Source organism: Phlebotomus papatasi, chromosome 2 (assembly GCF_024763615.1).
Source record: "Phlebotomus papatasi isolate M1 chromosome 2, Ppap_2.1, whole genome shotgun sequence".
NCBI classification, from domain to species: Eukaryota; Metazoa; Arthropoda; class Insecta; order Diptera; family Psychodidae; genus Phlebotomus; species Phlebotomus papatasi.
In genome coordinates, this window is record NC_077223.1 from 23,856,090 (window position 1) to 23,883,874 (window position 27,785).

General features: G+C 32.3%; 1 protein-coding gene across 1 annotated transcript in view; it reads right to left on the reverse strand.

The window, feature by feature from the left end:
• Positions 1-1,591: 1,591 nt before the first annotated feature.
• Positions 1,592-27,785, reverse strand: part of LOC129803168 (serine proteinase stubble) — a 29,058-nt gene continuing 2,864 nt past the window's right edge. The window contains exons 2-5 of the mRNA XM_055849538.1: positions 12,455-12,800; positions 8,036-8,553; positions 2,632-2,824; positions 1,592-2,292 (exon numbers count right to left, since the gene is read on the reverse strand). Of these exons, the coding sequence (XP_055705513.1) occupies positions 1,710-2,292; positions 2,632-2,824; positions 8,036-8,553; positions 12,455-12,783 (1,623 nt within the window). The 5' untranslated portion in view covers positions 12,784-12,800 and the 3' untranslated portion in view covers positions 1,592-1,709. The remainder of the gene's footprint in view (positions 2,293-2,631; positions 2,825-8,035; positions 8,554-12,454; positions 12,801-27,785) is intronic.

Sequence of the window (27,785 nt, forward strand, 5' to 3'; positions counted from 1 at the left end):
AGTGCCACTAACTTATAATCCGGGAGTCGGGAGTGCATATCTTTATGAAATCTCATAAACTCACGTTTCGAGTGGGAGTTTACTTTTTAAAAAGTTTTGAATATTATATTTTTTTATTTGATTGTCCTATTGGTTTTTTGTTCTAGATGCATTTGAAACACGTCTTAAAACAAATTTGACAGCAACAGTAGCAACCAGGGAGAAAAGTGTTGTGCCGGATAACACAACAGAGCTGCGGTAACAACGGATTCATCTTAACAATTAGGCAAAGTGTGATTTTAACTTTTAATTGAGAATTAAAAAATATGAAGAATAAAAATACATCTCTTATATGCATTAGGGTAAATACTTAAAAAGTGCTTAGTTGAAAGTCCTTAAATAGGTACTTATTGAAAATACTTTTCATGTCCTTAATACAAACTACTTAATCAAGGACTCTGACAAAGACCTTAATTAAGTACTTAGTCTTAAGGCTGAGTCATGTCATATTAGTTTCACTACTCGCCACAAAGCGCTGACGTTCGTCTCATTTTCATATATTTTTTAAATAGTTGAATGTTCTACAACTCCTTAAAATTAAGTTATTGAGTTAAGAACTTATTAGGTACTTAAAAAGTATTTAATGTGTTAGCTGGGAAATTTGTACCTTCTAGGAGAAACAAAAAGATACCCAATATTAGTAACAAATTTGTTCTAAAAAATAGCTCGTATATATAAAATCGTATCCCTTCTCTCACACTCCGTCACCTGTCGCCAACGACGCAAGGAGGACGCCAAATATGTGGCAATTCTCGTACTACATTAGTTTCACTTTTTAATTCGAGATTCCCTTACCATCCTGCTGCCAGCACTCGCATATAATTTCGTCATGGAAGCGTCTGTATAAAACACTCTTAAGTTGATTTTTATTTGATGTTCCTTATGAACTTTCGCCACCGAAATCCATCTCGACCGAAGTATAGACCTTAATTGTAAAAGAAAATCTTTTACACGAATTTGTTCCCGACAATGGGAACAAAAAGATTCCCAATATGAGGAAGAATTTCGTACCAAAAATTACCTCGTCCACGGATACCAAAATTTTTTGGAACAAATATGTTACAAATGTAGGATTAATATTGTTATAAAAAAATATACCAATTTGTTCCTGAGAGTGGGAACAAAACAGCCGAGTGCAACAAATTCTGTTCCAAATTTCGGGAACAAATTTGTATAAAACGAAATTAACTCAAATTTGTAGACATTCCGCCGTATCAAAACGGTTCCAAAAGAAAACTCTAACAAAATTGTAACTATATTTCGTTACAAAATTGTAAAGATAACTTTTTGGAATAAACAAATATCTGCTCTAGGTACAAATTGATTCCAAAAAAATTTGTTCCAAGGAAAACTTATTCCAATATTTTGGTCAGTGTCCAAAAGTTTTTACCGTGTAACAGGTTTCATTGGAAAGTCTGAATAAGTAGAGTCAATTCCTTCCCTACACCAGCCACAGAGAAAAACTGGAATCCCAGTCAACCGCTTTGTGGAAAAAATTGAATTTTTCTTGAGGTGAGTAGCCCTCCCGGATGTAACCGAAGAATAAAAGTCATTTTGAAATCACAAAAGCAATTTTCATTCATATCATTGTCTCTCATTCAAAAAAAAGTTCTCTCGTTATTGGAATACTCTAGAGGAATAACAAAGTAGGGAAGGGCAAGGGAGGAAGTTTAGATGGAATTCTCGAGGATCCATGGGACAAATTTGGAGATGCGCGTGCAGACACCAGGCAAATTGGCTTCGGCACAGCCCACTCCCCAGGAAATGATGCCAGCCAGGAAGTAGTGCCCATCGCGCGCCTTCACCTGCAACGGTCCCCCCGAGTCGCCCTGGCAGGAATCCTGGCCGCCCGTGTCGTGGCCGGCGCACAGGAAGATCTCCGGGATGAACTCGTGGCGGCCGGCGCGCAGGAACATTGTCTTGCAGCGGTCATTGCTCACGATGGGCACTGTGACCTCCTGTAGAACTGTTGGCAATGTCCCACCCTCACTAAGCCTCCCCCAGCCCGTCACAGTTGCATTCTCGCCGATCAGCAGATCATCCGTAGCCGGCAAGCAAATAGGGCTGATATGCAGATCAAAGTCCAGCGGTGACTCCAGTCTGACTAGGGCCAGGTCGTACTCGTAGGTGAAGAAATTGTACTTGGGATGGACTATCTTCTTAGATGCCCCCCGTTCCACATACGAGAATTGCTCATGCACATGCGAGAAATCATACTCGCCCACTCGTATCCGAATCTGCGATGTCAGGAGACTGCAAAAAAAAGTTGTAGATATTTTTTTTTGAATAAAAGCAATAAAAAGTATCGCAGCTCTAGAACTCTGTGAGAATGAAGTACGAGTAAACTACTTCAAATTGGCAATTAATTCAGGATTAAATAAATTTTTCAGGGGCTATAAATTGAGTTTTCTCTCTACAACGGGCTTTTGATTGATCCAGCAAATTGATACAATCACTCAAAATATCTCGATAGTACCAAGAACATATTTTTAACATAAATTTCGCCAATGAGTTTTCTATTTTTGGAAAGAAACCACGTGGCTCGCGTGGTTCGTTGACTTTGGACGAAGAAGAGGGATCAAGGACACTTACTCATCCACACAGTGGCCAGCTGTGGTGACCCAGTTCTTGTTCAGGACGGCGCCGCCACAGCGATGTGTGCTGGAGAAGCCGAAGAAGGACGTCCGGCGCACAGACACTTGCCAGGGCCACCGCCCGAACGCTGCATTCTTCCCGCCCACGATTCGCGTCTCGGAGCGCGTGGACAGAGATGAAACACCACACTCTGCAAGACAATTGGGAGAGAGAAAGAAAGAGCACACGATAGAATCATCGCATTTAATTCAACATCCAGTCATCGACAGGTGAATTTCACCAATAAATCACTTAATAGTCCACTATAAACTATCTCGCCAGACCAAACTACTTTTGGCTTTCGGCGCGTGTGGATTTGCAAGAGAAAGGCCCAAATAGATTATTTTCTCAAAACATACCTTGCAAAAATAATAAATTGCTACTTTTCACACCTTTCACAGTAATTCGATATACTTTAAATTATTCTGATAGATCAAAGCCCGATTTACATCTTTCTAAAAAAAAACCAAACATTTTTCAATGTTATATATCTTTTATAAGGAAACTGTGAAGATTTTGTAGCAATAATAGAGTCGATGTTGATTTTAAAAGAATTTTCAGAATTATTCAAAGAACGTACTAAACCCAAACCCAAATAATATATGAAAGAAAGAAATTCAATTCAAATAAAAATAGTGTGTATTATTCAATTTTTGCTACAAAAAAATACTATCTATTAATTATAATTATTAAGTTTTTAGATAAATTGAGCTCATAAACATTCTCAAAGGTCTCAACGAATGGTAGGGAAGCTGGGGCAGTACACAAAGCTTAAGTTATTTTTGAGAATTGCCAAACGTTTATAGCCTCAATTCAAGCTTATCATGAAAGGAAGGGGTAGTTCCTAGCAAGCATTTTCATGATAATAAATAGAATAGGGTAAGATGGGGTAATTTGGAATCATGTCTAATTTGAAACTTTGTGCTTTCTTAACACTTTTGAAGGCAAAAGGAAACAACGAAGAAATACAATCAAATGTAAAGTATTGTACTTTTTCGTGGTTTACTTTTTCTCTTTGATTATCTGAAACAGAAAATTTCAAAATTCCAAAATAGACATGATTCCGAATTACCCCATCTTACCTCAACTATCTAGGGATTTTGTTGTAAATATTCAAATAATCAGTACCCGAGAAAAATTAATATAATTTATTTACTTTAAATATAGTTCCTTGGGGATCTCAGTGGCGCAATAGATAAAAGTAGAGTTAGAGATATCATTGCCCAATAATGGTCTTCTCTTTCTAGTTGTACTAAATATGCACCACTTTTGCCCAAAAACTCCACGGAGCACGGAAGAAGCACAACACTCCAAGGAGGTAGCTCCCGTTGGGCGAGCTACAAAAGATTTAGCAGATTCTTCCAACACGCAACATGAATATAATGTAGCAATCCCGATAATACAATAAGTTCATAATATTCGTTTAGTAAATCAGTCTTTAAAAAAAAAGTTCAACTACGCGAAAATGCCCCATTTTTTATAATTTCAGTTATACGGGCTTCAAGCCTAAAGCCTTAGACCAAAGCGGAGCATTCTCATACATTTTCCGTACAAAAGTATGGTATATTTTTTCTTAGGTGATATTTTAGTTTTGGTATAAAACCAAATGCAATCCTTTTAAAACTATTACCAAGTGAAGGAGTATCTAATGTTATGTTATTGGCGCAAAATTTATAATGATTGCACGAGGATAACAGTTCCTAAAACCAGTAACATTTTAAATTCAATAAAAATATATCCTCTCGTGTTATATTTTATTTTGTGGGATCTAAGGCTTAAAAATTATAAAGAATTTAAGAAAAATATACCATTTTTGAATTAAAATGCTCCATCCGTTAGTTTATCATCCTAGCCTTAGACACACTTACGACTTAACCTGAGAGGCGGCTTAACACTATTATAATCAAAATAATGATTAGTTTACATTTCCATGAATTTCTGACTAAACTGTATCTCGGCACAAGCCGAGAAACAGCTTAGTGGGGAACTGACAAGGATTTATTCAAATCATTTAAATCGTTATAATGATTATAATTACATTAATCCCTCTCGGTTTAAGCCGTAAGTGTGTTTAGGGCATAAAGCTTCTCTAAATTCAACAATCAAGATTTTTTGGAAAATTTTTACTTAGTAGAATTATTAATGGTAAATGGTACTCTGAAAAAATAATTAAATTGTCTTTTAATTAGGATTTTGAGAACTTCGTGAACTGGGATAAAGTTGTAGTCTGAAAACGCTTTAGTTTTTCTTATTGAGTTCTGGTTATTTACTTTACCTTTTTTACATTACGATAGTGACAAAAGGTATGAATTCGTGAGACTCTTACACACCTCTACCTACCGATGTACCTAAGCAGCTTTTCTTTAACTATACAGTATAATTTTTAAAAATAACATTATCCATGACCTTAATAATCTTGACCCAATAAAACTAAATATATCTTAGCTCAGAAATTAAATAATATTCAAACCCGGAACACTTGCATTATAGAGGGAGTACTCTGTTGACTTATTGGGTGCCCAACGACTTTAACCATTTAGAAAAAATAAATTTAGTAAAATTGTCAATCCCAAAAGTTTTTAGAAGATTTTCATGAATCCTCCGTTTCAAATCAATTACCAATACTTACTTCATAATTCCTTCATCTTGGATTTCAGCTAAAACTTTGATTTCAAAGAACCGTGATTCCTTAACCCTTTAAGGACGATTGGAACACCGGTGTCCCATAAAAAAAATAATTTTTCCTGGCTACCTAAAGTTATTTTTTTCTTATGTCTGTATATAATTGTAAAGTAGAAGGTTGAAGGAATCTACAATATTCTTGCAAGTCTCTAGCTATTTGATAGTAAATATTTAAGCTCAAAAATGGCGAATTTTTAAATTCTCAAATTCATAATTGATTTTATTTATATTTTATACTTCTAATATTTTTTAAGCAAAACCCTTTTGGCAATAAAAACTACAATACTCATATAATATTTTTCATTAAAGCGAAAAATATTATTTATTGGTATTGTCAGAAAAAATACTTAAATTTTTGGGCTATTTTTGTCCCTATCGTTCATAGAAGCACAAAATACACCGAATCAGACTCTTTTAGACTTTTCAAGGTTAGTTTAATTTTTATTGTTGATTTTCAGTCCGTAAAAAGTGTCTCGTCGTTAAAGGGTTAAGGGAGGTAATTGGCATAAGTAGCAGAGTAGTAGGAAAACACTTCCAAAAAGAATCTCTCTTTTTCGCAAAATGCCGAAATTTCCTTAAATATAAAACAATATATCCATCTTATGGCTATCAAAATACAGTCATCAAAAAATAGAAATATTAATAAATGTTCGATAATTATGAGCATACATCAATTTCCCAAAACTTCTTTAAGATGTATCAGTTCAATGAAATAATAATTTAAAAAAAAACTTTTAAAATTCTAAATTAAAACCTAAATCAGATTTTACTGCTTCCTGAAGACAATTTTGGTATTATTGCGAATTTGGTATTTTTCAAATATTTGTTTTCAGAAAATAACCCAATTAATTGAATTCTGGCAATTCTGGAATACTTGCAATCCTAGGCTTTAAACGGTGAGAGATATGAACTTCCAGTTTTAGGTTACCCTTCCCCCCCCCCTAAGTCACCATTCGCCAGGGAACTACCTTACCCAAATCACTTCCCACCCCTTTAACTCTATAAAGACGACTGGGACATCGGTGTCCCAAAAACAAAACCATTTTTCCTGACTATTTAGAGAGCAAAATAACTTTCTATAGTTAAGAAAAATGGTTCCAGCAGTTTGCAAAGCCTCGGACGCTTTGCCACCCCTTTTTCACTAAAACGTTTTTTTTTATTTATCTTAAAACAACATTTAATTCTTCCCACAGATTTTCGAGTTTTAAAGATCAAACCCCAAAAAATACCCTTTTCTAAATCAATCTCGTTCATAATTCAAGTCATTTGAAAGGTCTTGCAATTCTAATAGCTCAGAAACATTTCTTACAAGTGATAAATTATTCATGGACCAATAATGAAATAATTATTGAAAATTCAATAATATTACTGCTATGCTTCCTATGCAATTTTGTTATGGTTTTGAGATGATTTATGGATTGATTCAATTCAGCTATAAGCCGATATATAGTTGAAAAGTTCCAGGCTTCGCACATACTCTGGCATCGAACAGTTCAATTTTTCTCATATTTTAGTCAGTCTGACCTATGGCAATATATTTCATTAGCTAGTATTAACCCTTTAAGGACGATTGGAACACCGGTGTCCCATAAAGAAAATAATTTTTCCTGACTACCTAAAGTTATTTTTTTCTTATGTCTGTACATAACTGTAAAGTAGAAAGGTTGAAGGAATCTAGAATATTTTTTGCAAGTCTCTAGCTATTTGCTATATGATAAATATTTAAGCTCAAAAATGACGAATTTTTAAATACTCATATTGAAAATTAATTTTAAATATTTTTTATTCTTCCAGTTTTTTTAAGCAAAACCGTTTTAGAAAAGGAAACTACAATACTCAAACATAAAATTTTTCGCTAGAGTAAAAATTATCAGTCATTGGTATCGTCAGAAAAAATTACTTAAATTTTTGGGCTATTTTTGTCCCTATCGTTCATAGAGACAAAAATACACCAAATCAGACTAGGTTTGCTTTTCGAAGTTTACATGTAAGACATTTTACAAGTTCTGTTTATCGGTTTCATTTTTATTGCTGATTTTCAGTCAGCGAAAACTGTCTCGTCGTTAAAGGGTTAAGTCACACATTTTCTGAAAAAAAAATTAATTTGGATTCATTCAAGGAATATGGGAAAAATATGAAGTGTTCGAAGCCTGAGTATGTTGGGAAACTTGAAAGGCTTCCCCTACTCAAAACCAATTGTTAAAGAAAATTCAGAAAAGTGCAAGATCTTCTGATTTCAAGAACCCTTCAAATTTTTCTTTTGCTTTGTTTTTATTCTTTTATGAATTATGATGTTTGTTTTTAAAATTTTATTATTGCGGAACAAATTTACATAAGACAATGGAATGTTAAAGTTATCGCTCTAGAGGTGGTAATCCTCATTATCAGATCCTGCGTGGGATATTTTTTTTCTTTCATGATTAGCAAAGCGACATATGCGCTATAAGCGATGCCCTGTTACACTTTGCATGATTAAGAATCTTTAGCAAAAGAAATAAAAAAACGGGTATAAAAAAAGGTATTAAAGTTTTGCATTTAAAAAAAACAATCTTTGTTTGCATTTTACATGCAATTTGCTAGTGCATTGTCCAGAAGAGTGGGAAGGCATAGCTGCATATTTCGGCTGATCTTTCCCACTCGAGGACTAGGGTGAGAATTGAAGGAAAAGAAATTTGTATACCTACTCCTTTGGCAGCGGATATCGTGAGGATGCGACTCTCTGGTTCTGTGGCATTCCGGTCAATCGGTGGCTTGGTGCTTGGTGTTCTGGTAGTTGTGGTGGGTTTCCGGCTAGGCTGTGGCGTTGGTTTACCCTTGGCCGGGGCATGTGGGGTAGCTTTTGTGGTGCTGGCTTTTAGAGGAGCCGTTGTGGCATAGATTGGCTTCTTACTGGGTTTCGTCTTGTGCTTCTGTGGCAGGAATGTTTTGATCGTGGTACTGGCTGGCCGTGGATTCGTCACGAAGCTTGGCTGTGTAGACGATTGCCAGTGCTGCGATGGCTTGTGATCCGAAGAGTCCTGTACGGAATTATCCTCTTCGGGAGCTACGCTGTTACTAACCGCTGAGATGGTGTTTAAAGCGACATTTGGGTAGTTGACTGCTAATGTGTTGGTGGTGTGAAATGTATTTGGCTTGTGAAATGAGGGACGAACAACCAGCATTCCACCTCCATTTGGTCGAAGAATTGTTGTCATTCCACTGCAAAATTACCATTTCAATAACATCGCATTATTGTGTGCATCTTCCCGGAGACAATGGGGCGAACGTCGTGACAAGAAATTTAACACAGAAATAGGCTCTCTTCTACAGCGATTTCATAGGAATTTCGCGATTCACAACTTTCCCTTTTCATTGTCTGTTGCTCTTACCTTCCCAATTGCACTCTCGTGCCATTGCAATATGCTTTTCATATCGCGAAAATCACATATGTGCACTTTCCCACAAGACGTTCTTATTCTTCCCACCGGCAATTACTCTTTTACCGGAGGGCGGATAATTGCTAGCTCTGTGACTCTGTGGTTTTACATTTTATTAGAGTAATCGTACTAAAAAAAAGACACATTGTCAATGTATTCATTAAAGAATATTTTCGAGTAGTTCCTCAATAATAATTTTAATAAAATATATTTTCTCTATTATTTTCACCTTTCTCTACAATACTATAAAAGTATGACAAAGAAAAAAAAACAGAACTAATCCCTGATCAACAATCTTAGAAAATTTTGTATACCATTAAATTACACAAAGTATGAAAACGATAAAAAATATTGAAATATGTTAACAAATTGAAAGGGTCCTAAAATAATTTTCCAACACAATCTATTTCCGGGAAAAATTACTTATAGTAGGGGAGACCGGGGAGGTTTGGGACAGGGGTAGTGTGGGACAAGGCGATTTTTTCATTAATTTTTGAAATAAATGGGATTTAACCACTACTCAATCGTAAACAATATTTAGATCTATCTTGACTAAAAGAATCGATATCCTCAGTTTTATTGTTTTAATTCTATGAACACTTTCTTAAAAATTGATAAAAATTGTAAATTTTGGTTTACAAATTTACAATTTTGGTTTGGTAAACTTTTTTATCTCATTAGCTAACAGTATAATCTTGGAACATATTTTTATAAAAGTTTCAGAGATTATACGCTCTTGTTTTTCATTTAAAGGTTTTAAATACCAAAACTACCCGCGGGGATGTTTGGGACACCTGAAAGGGGATGAATGGGACGTTAATTTTCGACAAGATTGTGAATGGCGTGCAATTTTTTATTGTCAAAATGGAGAGTAATGCCCAGTTTCTACTGGAAATCTACCTTTTGTGCAAACTTTAGCAGTGGAGCAGATTTCTCTAACTACAGGGATAATTAAACCATCAATGTCTTAGAAATCAATAATTTCTTCTCAGAGGATATTCGATCTTTGCCCAATCTCGTTAAAAACTATGTTCTCGAAAATTTCTCGAGCAATATCCTCTACAATTTGCACAAATTCTCCAGAAAGGGCAAAACGAGAACTTTTTCAGAGAAATAAGGAAAAAACAGGTAACATGCAGTTATCGTAAAATCAAACAAGAATTCGTCAATGAATTCAAAACTAAAAGTTGCAAGAAAATCTACTCGTCTGAGGAATTTGATGATCATGATTGTATTATTTAGAATTAAAATTAAGAATCTCAGCTAAAAGCAAAGAAATGTAGATGGAAAATAAGAAGAAAATACTTAAAAAAATTGATTGATTCTAAGTATGAAAAAAAAGATTAAACATTTTTATTTCTATTAAAAATATTTTTTATCTAGTACTTAAAATTAATTACGTGCTCCAATAATGCAAATTATATGAGAAAAAACGCGTCCCAAACATCCCCTTTTGCGTCCCATACTGCCCCACATCGGGGAGGTTTGGGACAAAGCGTCAAGTAAAATGTTGTATCTTCTCCAAGAACACTCAGTTATTTTCCAAGATCTATTGAGTACTTTTTATAAAGTCACTACCCATAGTATCCTATAGACCGCATAAAATTGTAATACACTATCGTGATTTTTTGGAATTGTGTCTCAAAGTCAAAACATGAAAAAGTGTCCCAAACCTCCCCGGTCTCCCCTATATTTATGTCATCCTAGAATTTTTTCAATGGCATAAAAAATAGGGAAAAGCCTGCTACTTTCGGACGACTTAAGCATTAGAAAACTCAATTCTTTGTCCTATTTTCCTAATGAATTTGACTCATTCTCACTGTCATTACTCTTTTTGTTATTTAGGGGACTTTGAGCATTGGACTAGCTGTTTATTTAAATCTTATTTTATAATGGGTCAAATTCATTGAAAAAAAAATTGCAGAATCACATTGACAATAAAATGCTCGCCGTAGCATCAGCGTATTTCGTTAATTTAGACATTTTTATTGTAATTCTTGCGCAAATTCTCGATTACCGTATTACCTTATCTCATACTTGGTGGCACTAGATGAAAATAATATAAGAAAATTAAAGAAATAAAACGAAAATTCGATAAACGGTGAGCAAAACTACGATTAATTTCTCTTACAGTTTTTTTGCTCATAGTTTATCGAATTTCCGTTTTATTTCTTCAATTTTCTTACTATTTTCAACTATTGCCACCGAGTATGAGATAAGGTAATATGATAATGGAAAATGCGTAAATTAACGAAATACGGTGAGCATTTTACTGTCAATGTGATTCTGCCCTAAGTCGTATAAAAGTAGCGCCCTTTCCCCTACACATTGATTTCCTAAAATTTAACCTTTCAAATTTTATAAACAAAACTCTTTTTAGATTGTAAAATGAATTAGTTCATTGGTTCCAGCCAATCTATTCATCCATGAAGAATTTAAAGATAACGTAATAGTAAGTAGAATCTGAATTAATGATAATGCAATTGAGATAAATAAACCTCGAAAGATCTTTTTCACCATTTCGCTCTGGGGACTACAGACCAACCAAGACGATGGTAGACGCAAACTTTTCTTCCTAATTACAAACATAACAAAACGATGTGTTGTAACACATATTATATGCCTTCAAATGTGTACTCTCAAAAGCTCAGAATTTCTCACGTTTATTATTCGTAAATACTTAAATTATCTGCAAAGTTTAAATCATAAAATAAAGTAACTTTGAAAGGCAAAGCACTAGCTTTGTTGCTCAAAAACCCAGATTCGATTCTTGGTCAAACCGCATCAAAGGATTAATTTCAAAACAATTTTCAATACACTTTAACATGGAAAAAATAAAAGAACAGTAAAATGTAAGATTTGGTCAGCAAAAAAAAATAAAAATGAGCAGTATAAAATTTTAAGAAATGGTCAATACAAAATAAGTACTAAAAATTAAAAAAAATAGAAAAAAAACAAAAAAAATGAAAATACTGTATTTTATTAAAAACGGCCAGTAAAAAATAAAAGTGAGAAGCAAAATATTAAAAATGAACAGCAAGAATTTAAAAGTGAGCAGTAAAATATTAAAAAATAAGCAGTAAAATATTCAGTTTCATCAAAAAAATTTTCCTTTACCTAAACAAACTAAAACAGCACGCGTAATGTGTTACAGCACAGAGTAAAATTTTGAAGTAGAGCGCTTAAAAAAAACAATTGGCATTGCATTTAAAGTCGTGAATACAATTCCAAAAAATATTCTCAAAATTTGATTAATTTAAGATAAAACAAATAATTTGGCAGATTTAAATAATTACCCCCCCCCCCTACTAACTCAAAAAATAAAAATTTTCAATTTTAATTTCATAATATTTCACTGAAAAAAAATAACAAACAAAAAAAACATTTTTTTGTTCGGAAAACAATACAAAAATTACCATTGAACATCACAAATTTGAGACAATTCTTTTTTTGAAACAATACGCAGCTTAATTTAAGCAGTCTTCTCTCACGAAAAAAAAAGATGTCTAGCCTCATGTTTAAGACACAACTACTCATTTGCCCTGCGGTTAGATTTCTATGGCACTCGATGCGCTTAGAAAGAATGCAAGTGGGATAGAATGAAAAGTGAAATTTGTGAGAAGATCGCTCTTGAGAAAGTGTGTTTGGAATTGTCTTGAAGTGAATTTGTCCCAATTTCTCACCTGGCTGACGTAACGGGCTTACTGGAGAACACTTGAGGCTTCTTTGTGGCAGTTGGAGATTTATTTGGTATGAAGGTGATCTTCTGGGATACGATCACGTCCTCGGCCGTGATGTTGTGGGAGCAGCACGAGCCAAACATGAATGAATCCACGCACATGCCAACGTGCTGTCCACGTGACTTAATGCACTCCCACACGAACATGCACGTGCCCTCAAACTGACGCACCGAGCACGGTTTGTGCGTGATCTTGAAGTTTCCCGCGAAATTCGTCTCGGAAAACCACATTACAATTATGACCAGCTGGTATGTCATCCATTTCCTCCACATTGTGGAGTTTACACTGTCTGCAAGAAGATGAAATTGAAAGTTTGATTTAGCTGAGATTTTAAAGTATTATACTAAAACTAAAAATAATGAATTTGATTTTATAATTTTTCATCCTTCCTAAAATCTAATTATTACACTAATCGAAATAGTTAATCAGAGAAAGATGAAATATTAAATTGTATATTAAAAAAAAACAAATGGGTCGAATTGAAATACTCACAATAATTTAGAGAAAATGGGCTTTAAAAAAACATTTTAAATCTACTAGGAATTAGGGTAAGTGTGCCAAATTTCGGCATAGTTGAATGCAAGCGTCAAAGTCTTAAGTATGAAATGTAATATTTTAAATTCAAATTGATTTTTTTTATTCTTTCTTCTGAAAGAGTGTTGCTTGGAACCTTGTAAAGAGTTTACCATCTTTACTTACTCTAAAATCATTATTAATACATTTTAAAATGAATAAAAATGTAGACATAGCTTTGGTGGCCTATTTCGGCCACCTTTATTGTCATAGTTCCTTGCCCTTCCGGAATTCTTCCAATGTATTTTTCGCATCATCTCGTTTGTCGAAACGACATTTTTTGTTATTCTTTTGCATTGTATAATCTCTAGAGTATTCATAGAAATTCGAGGAACAAAAAAGGTGGCCGGAAATGCAAGGTGGCCGGAATTTGGTACACTTATCCTAATGGTACAAGAAACAATTTTTTTTCTCAAATTTCTAAATCAGTCGAAACAAATATTTAAAAGATAGAACCTTGAAAAATTCATATAATAACAAATTCGGCCAGTCCTAAAATAGAATTTTAAATCTTGTATTTTTTTCGAAAAACCCTTTCTAAAGTCGATTGACATGATTTCTAAAAATCAATGAATTTTTTTCATTGAAATTTTTCACACTTCTTGAAAAGACTAAATAAGTAGGTACTAATCGGAAAAATTTTTGATTAATTACAATTTCTTTTAGAAAACAAAAGATATTATGTAATTTTTAGCGACAAAAGTTTTTTATAAAACTCTACTGAGCATTGAAATTTCGTATTTTTCAAAAATTTTTTTGGATAAGTGCGAGTGACAAAAAACAGCAGTTAAATCACCTAACGCTATGCCCTTATTACCACCTCTTTTTACCACCAATGGTTTTGGATGAGTTTGAGTGGTGCGTCGATCCTATCAGACTAGAATTGTAAGTCTTGAAATCTTCTAAATGACCCAAACCAAGCTTATGCCTTAGACAGACTTACAGCTTAAGCCGATGTATATGTGTAGTATATGTAGTATATATAATCATTATTCTGATTATAATTAAATTAAGTCGTCTCTCGGCTGAAGTTGCAGGTGTATAGAGAACATTAGCCTCAAGTAGACGTGATTTTTCTAAAAAGCAATAATTTTACAAAAAACAATTGAAGATTTTTGACTAGTCAGCACTTTCTTTGAATTTTAATCCTATAGAAAACCTATAGGTGGTACTAAGCTTAAAACTTTAAAAGGCTGTTGTCGAAACAATACGACTTTAGGACTAAAACTATCATAAACCAGACTTAGATGGATACAAATGCATAACCAGGATTTTAGCAAGGGGGAGGCAAATTTGAAATTATGTGAGTTGATTTTTGATAAAAATACTTTTTGAAGAATTATCTCTCAAAGAAATGTTTTTCGAATAAAAAAAAAACAAGAGTTTCTTGAAAAATCACATAAAAAATCATTCCAATCTTAATTAATTGGAGCTTATTGAAAACTCCCAGATAGAGATCTTAACGTAACCACTTAGAAACTGTTTTATGATCAACTTCTGTTATTTGATCCATATTTGCAAGAATTTTTAAGATTATGACAGATTTAGACAATTATACAAAAACGTACTAAAAGAAAATTACAATATTTCGGTTCAAAATTTACTTAAAAAGACGACATTTCCACTTGGAATTTACTAAAACATTTCTAAAAGTTGGGCTTTTCTTTATGGAAACTCCCATTTAAAAGTTAATGCTCTTTAATGTGTTTTTAAACGTAATTTAAATTTAATATTTATAAAAAAAAGAAGATTTTTCGTGAGTTTGAAAGCTTTCTAAATATCAAGAAGACTTTTCCTTGAAGAAAATGCCAGGGAATTGTTCAAAAATCTACATTTTACAGCTTTTCCCATACAAGTATAGGCAATTTACTTCAATATGGGGGGGGTCTCAGTGGCGCAATAGGCAAGACCGTTGGGTCTTGGGCGGATGAGATCTCTGACTCGACTCTCACAGTTGTGAGTTCGATTCTGCTACAAGATATTCTGAGCTGAATTTCAATAAAAAGAAAGAAATTTTCACATGTGATAAAACGTAATAAAATGCACCGCCTCTGCCCAACAACTCCGGGAGTATGGAAGAAATATCCCCATCCACACTACGGGGATGGCGTTCCTGGGCGGTCTACAAATGGACTAGCATATTCTTTTAATAGTACAACAATATAACATAATATGATTACATATCCCGATACGATTATTAATAATAATACTTCAATGGACATAAATTTCTCTAGAGTGTAGAAGCCATTAAAGTCCTTAAAATATTTCTACACTGAGAGAAATCCGAAAAAGTTAAAATAACATTCCAGAAATGTTAATTTTACCCTGCAGTATTGATCCAACATCGATGTAAATATTACCCTTTTTAGGTGTATTAGGGGTTAGAAATAGGTACCCTTTTTTCATGTTAATTTTACCCTTAATAAGGTGTAAAATTAACATTAAAAAATGTTGATATATTTTTACACCTAAAAAGTGTTAAAGTTATGAGGAAAAAAAGTTAATCGCATCCCCGTTTTTTTCTCAGTGTATAGTTTCTTTCAAAAATTCGTCAAAAAATAATAATGGAACAATTTTGATTATTTTGGTGCCAGATGAAAAGCTTAAGGATTCCCTAAGAAATCTAATACATCATTACAGCTTTCTTCCCCAAAATCCTTCCAAAAAAACTGTTTTGAAATTTTTAAGATTGGATTTTGTGCAAATGTTTCTATAGAAAATTAACCATAAATCTAATTTTATTCCAAATTGAAAGATATTGCGTTTTTTGGAAAGCTCATAACATTCAATAAAAGTCCTTCCAAGCCAGTAAAGGCGTTTTTCTTAGGTGAAAATGCCCTGGTAAGCTAAATCTTAGTATTTTTCAAATATTTGTAGTGTTATGCTTTTTTTAATATCATGCACAGATAAAAATAAAAGGGATCAATTTGATTCAAATTTGATCCTTTTGCAAAGGATGGATCAAATTTCGAACTTTGAATGCACATTTATCATAATAGAACATGTTATTTGATCCATCCTTTGCAAAAGGATCAAATTTGGATTAATTTGATCCTTTTATTTTTACCAGTGTATAGGGAGGGTGGCAACGGTCCCTCCCTGCCTCTTCCTGGCTTCGTCTTTAGAAGGATTTTAGTTATAAGGCTAATAAAACTCTTCAAAACTGTGTATGACTGCGAAGGATCATTTTTGTATAAAGGAAGTCACACAAAGTAGGGTAAATGTCCTAATTCAAAACCATTTCCAGACGCTTTAACTTTAGACAGAAGATGCAACACATTAAGTTCGTATTTTTTCTGAAGAGAATTACATAAATTTGCTCCTTGACTCTTCTAGAATGTTATTGTTTAGTGAAAATTCTTTAGATATAATTTGAAATCTCCTTAAATACAAGAAAATTACGCGAGCGTAAAATGCTTCTAATGGAAACAAATTAATCCAAATGGAGACAAGGGAAAGTTTCTAATTGGAGACAAACAGTGTAAGTGAAACCGCGACGAAAGGCTTCCAAAACCTTGTTGAGTTGCTCTTGAGTGCAGGATTTGTTCTTCTTCCTGGTCTTTTCTTCTTTCCCATCTAAAACAATAGAAAAGTCTCACCAAAAAAATCATATTCCCAGGGTTTCCTATTAAAGCATTTGCAGACACTTCAGAAAAACACTTTTTGTTCACGAAAAAAATTGTCAACAAAATTTTGCGCCCGATTGAAAAAGAGCCAATTGAGCGAGAGTGTATTGTAGATCTAATTTTTACAAAAAGAAATCAACGGTAATCGAATCGTCGCACCACCCACATCAACCTACTTTATAGGGTGAATTAGGTGAACCTATCTGAATTTCGCAGGATGTATTTGTATAAGTAGATTAGCTTTAAGCTTCCCTTCAGTTTACTATGGCACAAGTAATTTTCACGGGGATTTCATAACATTTCTAAATAAAGAAAATTCCAAAAGTGGTTAGGTTTAATTTCCAGAATGGGGAGAGATAGATAATTATTAATTTTATTGCAATTTTTTAACTCTGATTCGAAGAATCAGATAAAAACACGGTAAAGATAAATATATACGGTAACTAATTTAAATGAAAAATATAAGGAATTAATAGAGCTAACTTTAGTATGTATACCTCCATAAATCAGGACTAAATTTGATGATCATGTAAGCCTACTCACTTTTGCCTTTTATGGTGGTAAAACGTGGGAGAGTTCAATGAATTGCAAAAAAAATCACATCAACTGATTAGCAAATTGTATGAGAAAATGCCAAAAAGGTTCTTTGACAGGAATTAGACACTTAAATAAATTTCTAAACAAAAAAAAAACGTCTCACACTGAGAATCAATCGAACCATAAATAACCATACGATAATTTGCGCTTTTGGTCTTAGCATAAACACACTTAGGAGTTGACAAAATTCAAATTAATCAGCATTAAGTGCAATTAATATTAATTAATTCGATGATTTTTTGTGGTATTCTTTAACAAAATTTTACTGTTAAGTCAATTTGTCTTTCTTCATGATATCTCTTCAGCTTTTTTGCTTGGAGTTTGCGGCATGTTCTTGTGTCGCCGACACTCAAAAATCCCCATGAAAAAAAAATTATAAAAATGTACATATGAAAACAAATTATGAGAGCTAATAATTCTGCTGGATGAATATCAAATGAAATTTTACGTATTTCTCACATGTTGCTTTTTACACCCAACACACGATTGGAATCTCAAAAGAATTCCTAATGAATCCCATTAAACAACAAATCTGTTATTAGCTCATAAAGATAGAGCATCAATATAGTGAACAAATCTCGATCAATTTTTTTTATTGGTAGAATATCTTGTTTGCTAATCACCATTCATCTCCCGATACAAGAATCACACTTCTGGTGGAGACCAAAGAAATGAGTAACTTTGAGAGTTTCCTCCTTTTGTGTAATTTAGAAAGGTAAAAACATATATTTTTCTAAACAATAAAATTTCAACAGTTGTATGAAATAAACCAAACGAGCTAAACTAATAAAGTTCATAAAAAAAAGAGACATAGAGAATAGATGGATTTTCAAGCGAAAAGATACTTTATCTGTGCTTGAGGAAATTCAACAAGAAATTTACTTTCTCACATGATTTATTGTTAACCCTTGTGTGCACACAAGAAAAATATCGATGAAGCACGAAAGATCTCAACCGTGGACAAGACGGAAGACTTTTCTCAGGGGTACATAATTATTGTATTTGTTTTTTTGTTTTGTAATTAAAATCATGTGCAAGAATTTTAATTAATATATGAACTGTTTAAAAATAACATTTTAGTACATATTTTTTTTAGTACACATTTGACTGGCATTTAAATTTTGTGCTAAAAATTCAAAAATGTCTGTTAATTCAACGGTTTTTTTTTCCATTTTTATTGATAAAAGTGAATTTATTCCGCACAATAAATGAAAAATTTTAGAATTGCAAATTAAATTGTTATCACTGGGGAGTTTAAATCCAGCACAGTTTTTTTTTCTTTCGACATCAATGCTCAATATGCTCAATATAGAGAAATGTGTAATATTTTTTTTCTTTAATACATGCCCCATTACTATCATTTATGTTTCCTCTTTTATGAATAGGAAATCTCGCAATATTCAACGCATTTTCGCTGCGTCTTTTCATCCATTTCGCGCATTCTTCCCATCAGAGCAATTTTCTTTCCACGAAGAACTTCCACACACGATGAGGTAAAACGTACAATAGAAATTGAATAATGTGGTAGGAGCGATGTGTGTTTAATTTCACTTTCTTTGAATTACACTCAATGAATGCAAAGTCAGCTTGTATGTATACCTCTAATGATTTCGCATTTACGGTGAATAACTTCTAACTGTTTGACGCGCGCTCCAAAGCAAAAGATGAAGAGCAAAAAGAAGGTATATCCCAAGAAGAAGGATGGGATATAGAGAGAAATGCCACTAAGGCCTTTTTTCGTCCAACACACACTCATGTATATTACTTCTTTCCCCTCTCGTTTTTTCTTATTATTATCTTATTTTATTCTTCTTCACCGTTCAAGTGTATTATTCGCAATTCTATACAAAAATACCCATCTTTTAGCTCATTTTCCTCTTGTAATTTTCGCAGCAAATTCTTCTTTTTGTCTGACTAAAACTTTAAACCATGTTGTTGATTGTTCACCGTAATTTTGGAACTTTATTTCTACATGGTGGCAAAAATGCCACTGAAATACACATTAAAAAAAAACAACAAACCAAAGAGACATTTTTAGCGGAATAAAGTGATGATAATGACACGCTAAAGACACAATGAAATTGGGCAAGTTTTCTCAGAAATTTCTCATATCAGCATTTGTCATCCGTTGAGGGTGGAAAATCAGGATTTCACTCTTATGTGGTCAATTAATTATCGAGTATTTTACTCTTTTTAATCTGTCTTGGATTTTTTTACATCCATCTCTTGTACCTCATCCTATTTCCTCGTCATCAACCTCAGTCATCATCATTCCACTGCAACGTGTTTGCCCTCAACAGACATGCAACTGACTCAGATGATAGATTGACTCAAAAGACATAGCATGAGATTGATAAGACTAGACTAAAAACATAATTATAATAAACATTAAATTATAAAGTAAATCTTTAAAATTTAAATAAACTCCGATAAATAATTTTAATTTAAAAATGGAAAATTTTTTTTTTTGAGTGAAATGTATCAAACTTTACAATAATAAAGCTAAAAAATACCGAATTCTTTAAAATGTCTTTGATTTTAAATTGCAATGATCTTTTATGCTTAGATAGACTTTCTCTACACAGAAAAAAATATTTTGTAAAAATGTTTGTAAATGTTTGTGAATTCCTATGGGGGAGTTACAAAATGCTCGTGAAACGTATAACCCACAAACAAGTTCGTAAAAGTTTGTACTTTTTTCACAAACATTGTTCGTAACATGATCACTTGACGAGCATTTTTTGTACTTCTACAAACATTTGTTCGTAAACGTTCGTAAACACAAAAAAAAATGTTCGTAAGATTTTGTCATTTGTTCGTAAATGTTCGTAAAATGTTCGAGAGGAAAACAAATACGATTCACGAGCATTTCGTAACTCCCCCATAGGAATTCACAAACATATACGAACATTTTTACAAAATATTTTTTTCTGTGTGTATAAACCCTAATTAATATAACCCATGAAAATGATAAATTAGGGTCACTACTGCCTCCGGCAAACATCTTAGTTCAGAACAAATTTCACGATATCAAAATTCTCATTCTTTTCTGTCTCAAACGTGTTGCACTATGTTTATCACGCTCTTTGGCAATCAAGATTGGATTGAATGAAATTGAAATCGTTGTGATGTTAAAAAGAAGAAAAGTGACAAAGACTGGGATTGACATAATCTTTCCGTACAGAAGTAGATCTTGAAAAATTCGAAAATCTATTTGAAGATCCAAAAAAGAGACTTTCTTACTTCTTGATAATTCCGCAAGGTGGCTGAGATACATCATGTTCGAATTTCGAAGTGCTCAAGTGTCAAAATGTGTCGGTCTTTACATTGTTGTGAGGAAAAAAGCAGAACAACGACGCTTGTTGTTCTTGTCCCATTACTTAATTACTCTATAATCACTGAGTAACCCTTTTGCCAGCTTTTTAGTGTGATATTTGATAAATTTTCCCCACCTTGTTCGAGAATTTAGTATGAAAATTCGAAATTGAATTTAAATTCTTCGAACTTCAACGACTTTTTATGCAAATAGTGTTCCATTTACCTTTTATCCAAGACACTATTGGAGAATCAAAATTTACTTCTGTTTGGGCTCAATGCAAACATTACAAAATGAGATGTTAATTTTGATTTCATGAAATTTTCCTGAACTAAAAGGTGCGTTGCAGCCATAACTATTTAAGTTAAATCTTTATGGCTCTGATACATCTTTTCGATTGGGAAAATTTCATTTAATCGAAATTTACATTCCTTTCTCAATTATTTTGCAAAATTCGATTGAACTAAATTTAATTTAGTGTGATGTTCAAAAGAAGAAGAAGAGTCCAAAGTACAGAGATAGGCATATGCAAAATTTGCGAAAAAGAAAGGGATGTGAATTCCGATTACATGAAATTTGCTCGACCTAAAAGGTGTGCCAGAGCCATGAAGATTTCATCTCAAAATTGGAGAGAAAATTATAATCGATAAAGTAAAATATTAAAAAGATATTAACGATTTGTCTATCATCCAGATTTCATAAGTGTAATAAATAGAGTTAAAACAACATATCTTTTGATACAAAACTTCGCATAAATTCTAATAGATTAATCTAAAATGCGCTCAGGTCTTAAAGTTAGAATAGAAAAAGTTTAAGTATGATATGCCGCATATTCAATTGACATAAAAAGTTTCATCGGGCAAGTCTAATCAGGGTAACGTGTGGTATTTCTGGACAAGGTGCTTTCCGGGACATAATATGGGTGTTTTTGGACACATCAAAAATCCTATAAATATTTGTTTTCTTATTATTTTTAAGTACTGTATGAAATATTAAGCTCTTTATGCATCAGAAAAATATAAAACTTCTGAAATTTTATTTAATTTAAAGCGAGAAATACGCGTGGATTGTGAGTGCCACATTTCACTTTTGACAAGACCTTCAGTGTGGTCAATTTTGCAAATATCAACACAAACAGTGCTTAGTTTTTTTTCGGTTTAAGTGACTTTAAAACTGAAATTTAAACAAAATTTTTATGAAAGAGTGAAGTTTAGAACTTCTACTTAAATAAAGATAAATAATCAGGCTCAGTGAAATTTATTTGCATAATAGCGACTTTTGTCTGTCCCGAAATACCCAACTGTCCCGAAATATACCATTCTTACTTCTTTACATTTTTTGCTATTTTGTACAAAAAATAATGCATTTTTCAACATTTTTTGGTAAGAATTTTATTCTGGATAGAATAAGGAACATAAATATTTGTATAAACAAAGAAAAAAATAATTTGATAAGTCGTTAAGCTGTTTGAAACTTGAAAGTGCTAAAAATTGTCCCGAAATACCACACATTACCCTACATCTGTCAAGATTTATTGAATTGTGAACTGTTTGGATTTGGAACTCTATTATATGATCCAGTTCCATGGAAGAACTAAGACTTCTCACAAACGGAATTTCGGGATTTATTATTTTTGCTTTTATCAGACCAATTTCCAATGGAATCAAGTGTAATGAAGCTCACTAAGTGCGATTGAAACACATTCAATCCCAAAAATATGTCTCGTGACATAAAATATGTATATTCGACTCCAGGTTACTTGCATCACCACTTGAACCATTGAATGTTCTTTAAATTTTATATATTATTTCCAGTCGATTTTTTTATTAGTTAATATATAATGTTGTAGCAAGGTTGAAATATTTAAATTTCATTATCTTTTAAAATATTATGTTTTTTAGTTTAGTTTCTAAAACGTAACTCGTACATTTATTTTCTAACAAATATTTTCACACACATTTTCTAACTTTCTGCACGTTCTTCTCACACTTGGAAAAAAATAAAAAATGTTTTTAAAGTTTTTTTGTTAAATAAAATGGGAAAAAACTATCAGAGTTTAAGAAAAATGAATAATTTTGTGCCCATTTTTTGCACTTTGATTTGAAAATGTTCCTAAAATAGTTAAAATTTCCTGAAGTTTGATTTAGAAAGCAGCACATTTCATAGGGTATTCTAGGAATATTTTTTACAAACTTATTATAGAAAAAAAAATATTTGAATAATAGCCATTACATTTTTATTGCGTAAATTGTGCGTAGAGCGTACTTTTCAAAAATATCACTCTTTGCAAATATGTTTTAAAGAGCATCGTGTTAAAGTCGCTTAGGGTAAGATGAGGTAATTTGGAATCATGTATAATATGAAACTTTAAGATTTCCTAACAGTTTAAGATAAAAAAAACAACGAAGAAGTACTCTTGAATGTATCGTCTTGTACTTCTTCGTGGTTTTCTTTTACTCTTTCACCATTTGAAACAGTTAGAAAAATCTAAAAAATCCAAAGTAGTCATGAATTCGAATTATCCCATATTACACTAAATAAGGCTTTAATAAACCTAAAATTCCGGAAAATCTTCAGAACAAACCACAAATTGAAGTACAGTAGACTCTCTCTCAATTGGGCATTTGGGGCAAAATGTCATCCGGTTTATCGATAGATTTGGGCGTCAAAGCCTTTGTAAATTCCAGAAAAAGCGCTCAATTATAAAAAATCACGATAAAATAGGAAGAACTACAGCGAAATTGAGCGAATTAGCTTCATAATAAAACGTTAAAATTGTCAACAAAATTTCTCCCCTGAATGAAAAAGAGCCGATTGAGTGAGAGTCTACTGTAAAATCAAATTCGGAGAATATATAAAATTCTCTATCGACTTATCGTCACTTAAATCAGCAAATATCGCAATTCACTTGCCACCTAATCCAGCAATTCTTGTAAAGTCTGCGTAATAACATTTATTTATTTTCATTTAGGGATCCATCTATAATTTGAATGCCCCATATTTTTTTCATATTGTTACAATAATTGCTGATAAAGGTGATTAAGATGTTACGGCAGTTGCTGATCCAAATGACCATGTTATGTTATGTTATGTTAAAGTTGAAAATTTCTAATTAATGCAATAAGCCCAATAAGCAATTAAAAACTAATATGTCTGAAAGTAGATTTAAAATTCCTTTATTTTCTTTTTTTCCAAAAATCCCATGGCTTCACTTATTTTGAAATTCTAAATTGATTAACAATGTTCAATTTTTAGGGAGTAAGTAAGTACAGTAATATATTGATCATTGTGATCATTTAATCACCAGGATCGTTTTTATAATATTTTTTTTACTCCAGTTTCACCAAATGTTAATATTTTTGCAACCCAATAATCTTAAAATGAAGCATTAACTACTATTAGGTATTATAATGTTGGATCATAAATTAAATTGACACTATTAGTTCATGTAGAGCACGCCTAAATTCGTAAATAGTTCTTCACATTTATTAAATTAGTTTTTTTCCCGCACAATGCTTAATAAATTTGTGTCAATAGAAAATGAAATAAATCAAAAGCATGTTTTCTGTGATTTTAAAATTGAAAACTATTTGCATACAATTGCCAAAAAATGTAGTTCAACAATTTCACTAACATCATTTTGTAATTCTTGTAATATTTTGTATTCTTTGGAGTCAGAGAGGCTTATCACTGCTATTGTTAGCAATTCACTTTCAAATTTGGGATGGGTTTTTGCAATGTATTCATAAAATTCAACAAATTATTGTCAATAGGAATGTTGTAAGATTTTAACACACTTTTGTAGGACTTTGTTGTTAAATTGTCTGTTTAATAAGTTTAACGAATGTCCAACATTTCCAATTTCTATTCAACTAAAAAAAAAAAAACGTAAAATTGTCATTCTCATACTTTCATTTTCCCGTGTGTATTAATTTGTAATTTAATTTAATTATCAGACGTTAGCCAACGAGTTGAAAACGACATTTAAATTAATCTATGGTCTAGAAAAAAAAAACGATTACTATCTCAACTATCTCCGATCAAACTTTCTCTGACCGTTATAATCAAGAAAAATCTATGTGAGAAAAAGTGTCATAAAGTAGATAAATAAATCTGTTATCTAGTTGGTATGATCAGAACCTCCCTCTCAACTCTGGACCATAATCAAGTCTTGAGCGCAAGTGTGTGTGATGTGCATGAATGAAGGGGTTAAGTTAAATAATTTATGAAGCCACTAACTAGTTAATGTTGGAAGAAAATCTCTCATCTTCCTTTTTATCTTTCTATAGTACTTCTCTTTCTCATATTTTACACTATCGCATGCCTAATATTAACAATATCGGTGGATAAAGTAGCAAGATATAAAAGAACGAATGCCGGAGCAATAGTGTAAAAATAGTGTGTGTGCAGATGCGAAAAAACACACATTTCTCTTCGATTCCTATTTAATTATTTATTAAAATATGAAAAGCAAAAATGCTTGAAAACATTTTAATCGTTTCTCCATCATTATTACATATTCAATTTTATTTTTACTCTTTTTTTTTTTGTTACTGACCGTCTGTTCTTTCACACTCATCCACTCATTTCTTGCCAACCTGTCGATTGGATAAAGAATTCAATTTCCATCCGAAGAAGTTTATCATCTCTTGAGATGGTACTTTCATTTGGCAAAGTGAAGAAAAAAAGGGTGAATGGTGAGATGAAGAAAAATAAGAACGATAAAAGTCATTAGTGAATTTCTGTGAGATGATTTTATGTAATGGCGTACGAACTTTTTATTCGAACCTGCGATAAAGGCGAGAAGAGGGGTAAGCATTGAGAAACAATAGTCCCTCCTGTGGTCCTTATACGGGCTTCAAACCAGTAGATTACATTTACATTAGATTACATTTCCATCAGTTTTCTGACTATGTCGTTCCTCGGCTTAATTCGTAAGTGTGTTCAGTACATAGGGCTTAGCCACATGGCTTAACCCTTTAATGATGAGACGGGTTTCACCGACCGAAAATCAGCAATAAAAATGAAACCGATAAACAAAATCAGTAAAAAGTCTTACATCTAACCTTAGATAATCCAACAGAGTCTGATTCGGTTTATTTTTTTTTACTTCTATAAGCGATAGGGACAAAAATAGCCCAAAAATTTAAGTATTTTTTCTAACAATACCAGTGAATGATTATTTTCACTCTAATGAAAAATATTATGTTTGAGTATTACAGTTTCTTTCCAAAACGGTTTTGCTAAAAAAAATTGAAAGTATAAAAAATTATTAAAATCAATTTTCAATAAGAGAATTTAAAAATTCGTCATTTTTCAGCTTAAAAATATAGGGTAGAGGCTCATAATTTTGTCTAGTCTGCTTATAAGCATCGATGTTCCAAGTTTGAAGTACGATAATTTCAATACTAATTGACTTTTTTTGTTAATCTCTTTTCAGAAGGGTTGTTTAGAAACTTAGCAAGCTATTTATCGTCTTATTTATACTCAAATTAGTTTTAATGCGTTTAAAAATGAATTGATATGTAGAGGTGAATTTGACTCTTATTTTGGACAACTTGGTTATTAATTTGGACAACTTGGCTGTAAATTTGGACAGCTAATCCGCCTCAACAGGATGCCCATTGTTCTTCATTTCATGAACCAATCTTACCAAGTCCTCTTCCTGTTCATGTAAGGGAAACGTAGAATGTCACAAGAAGCCCGGAAACTTTATATATCATTCATTAAAGTGAGTTGACTTCGGTACTCCAAGTACGTGCGGATTCGCTCTTTCCCTGGCCTTTCCGGGAGCCTTTCAGGGCATTTCTCGCTACATCTCTTTCGTAGAGATGTGTAAAAACGTAATTCACGAGGCAAATCTCACTTCAGGTCAAATGTGCAAATCACCATTAACGTAAATCAACACAATATTCCAGGAATGTTCAATAATATCACTCAAAAAAAGCGAAGAAACATTGTTAGTACTTCACCACAGCAAAATAAGGCTGAAGTAAACACAAAGTTCTGTCATATTTCTCGTAAGCATTTGCTCACACTGAATTTTCAACAAAAAGCAATTTTAACTCAAATCATATTCAAAATTTAACGTATTTAGTGTTAAAATCTTCCAAAAAGAACAAATATTTAGATAGAATTCATTATTCATCAAATATTGGAATAAAAATCCATAATTTTAATCAATTTATTTTTAGTGTCCAATTTTATCCTCAAAGTGTCCAAAATAAGAAACTGGACAAAATTATGAGCCTTTCCCCTATACCAAATAGCTGGAGACTTGCAAAAAATATTCAAGATTCCTCCAACCTTCTACTTCTACTCCGCAATTACGTACAAACATAAGAAAATAATAACTTTACAGTGTTATCACACTTGCACATTAAAATTTTAATATGATTCACATTAATTGTCGCTGGTGAGAGTCCAAATGTGTAATTTGTGTGTTTGAATCATTTTATATTCAAAATTTGATCTATTTGTTGATAAAAAGGTAGACTTGGCCCGCAAAATTTGATATAAATTGATTTATAGCATTAATGCGATTTTATCTTTAATTTTTTAATGTGAAATATATTTATGCTTTAGGTTAATTTAAACTTATTTTTGCAGACCAAATCCACTTCTTTATCAATAAATAGAAAAATCCCTAATAATAAGTGACTCAAAGACACAAATAACATATTTGGATGCTCACAAACGACAATTAAAGTGAATCATATTAAAATTTTAATGTGCAAGTGTGATAACGCCGTTAGATAGTCAGGAAAAATTATTTTCTTTATGGGACACAGGTGTTCCAATCGTCCTTAAAGGGTTAAGATTTCTAAATTCTTATCAGTGATAATTTTTTCAAAATTTTTACTTGAGATCGAATATTAAGAGTAGATGTTCTGTTGGATTCTAAAAAAACCAGAAAAAAAAGACTTGTTCTTTAGGATTCCAGAATCTTCAAGAACTGGACTAAGCCTCTATTCTGAAGACCGCTTTAGTGACTTAACACTTAAAAAAGCAAAAGTGACATTTTATTTTGATTGCTTTACAGCGAAAAGTGTTTTGAATATGTAACAATTTCGATTATACGTATGTAAAGAGAATTTCTTTGGCTTTGAATTTTCTATTAAAAGAAAATTAAATAACTTTCATTAAAATATAAAACAGCGAA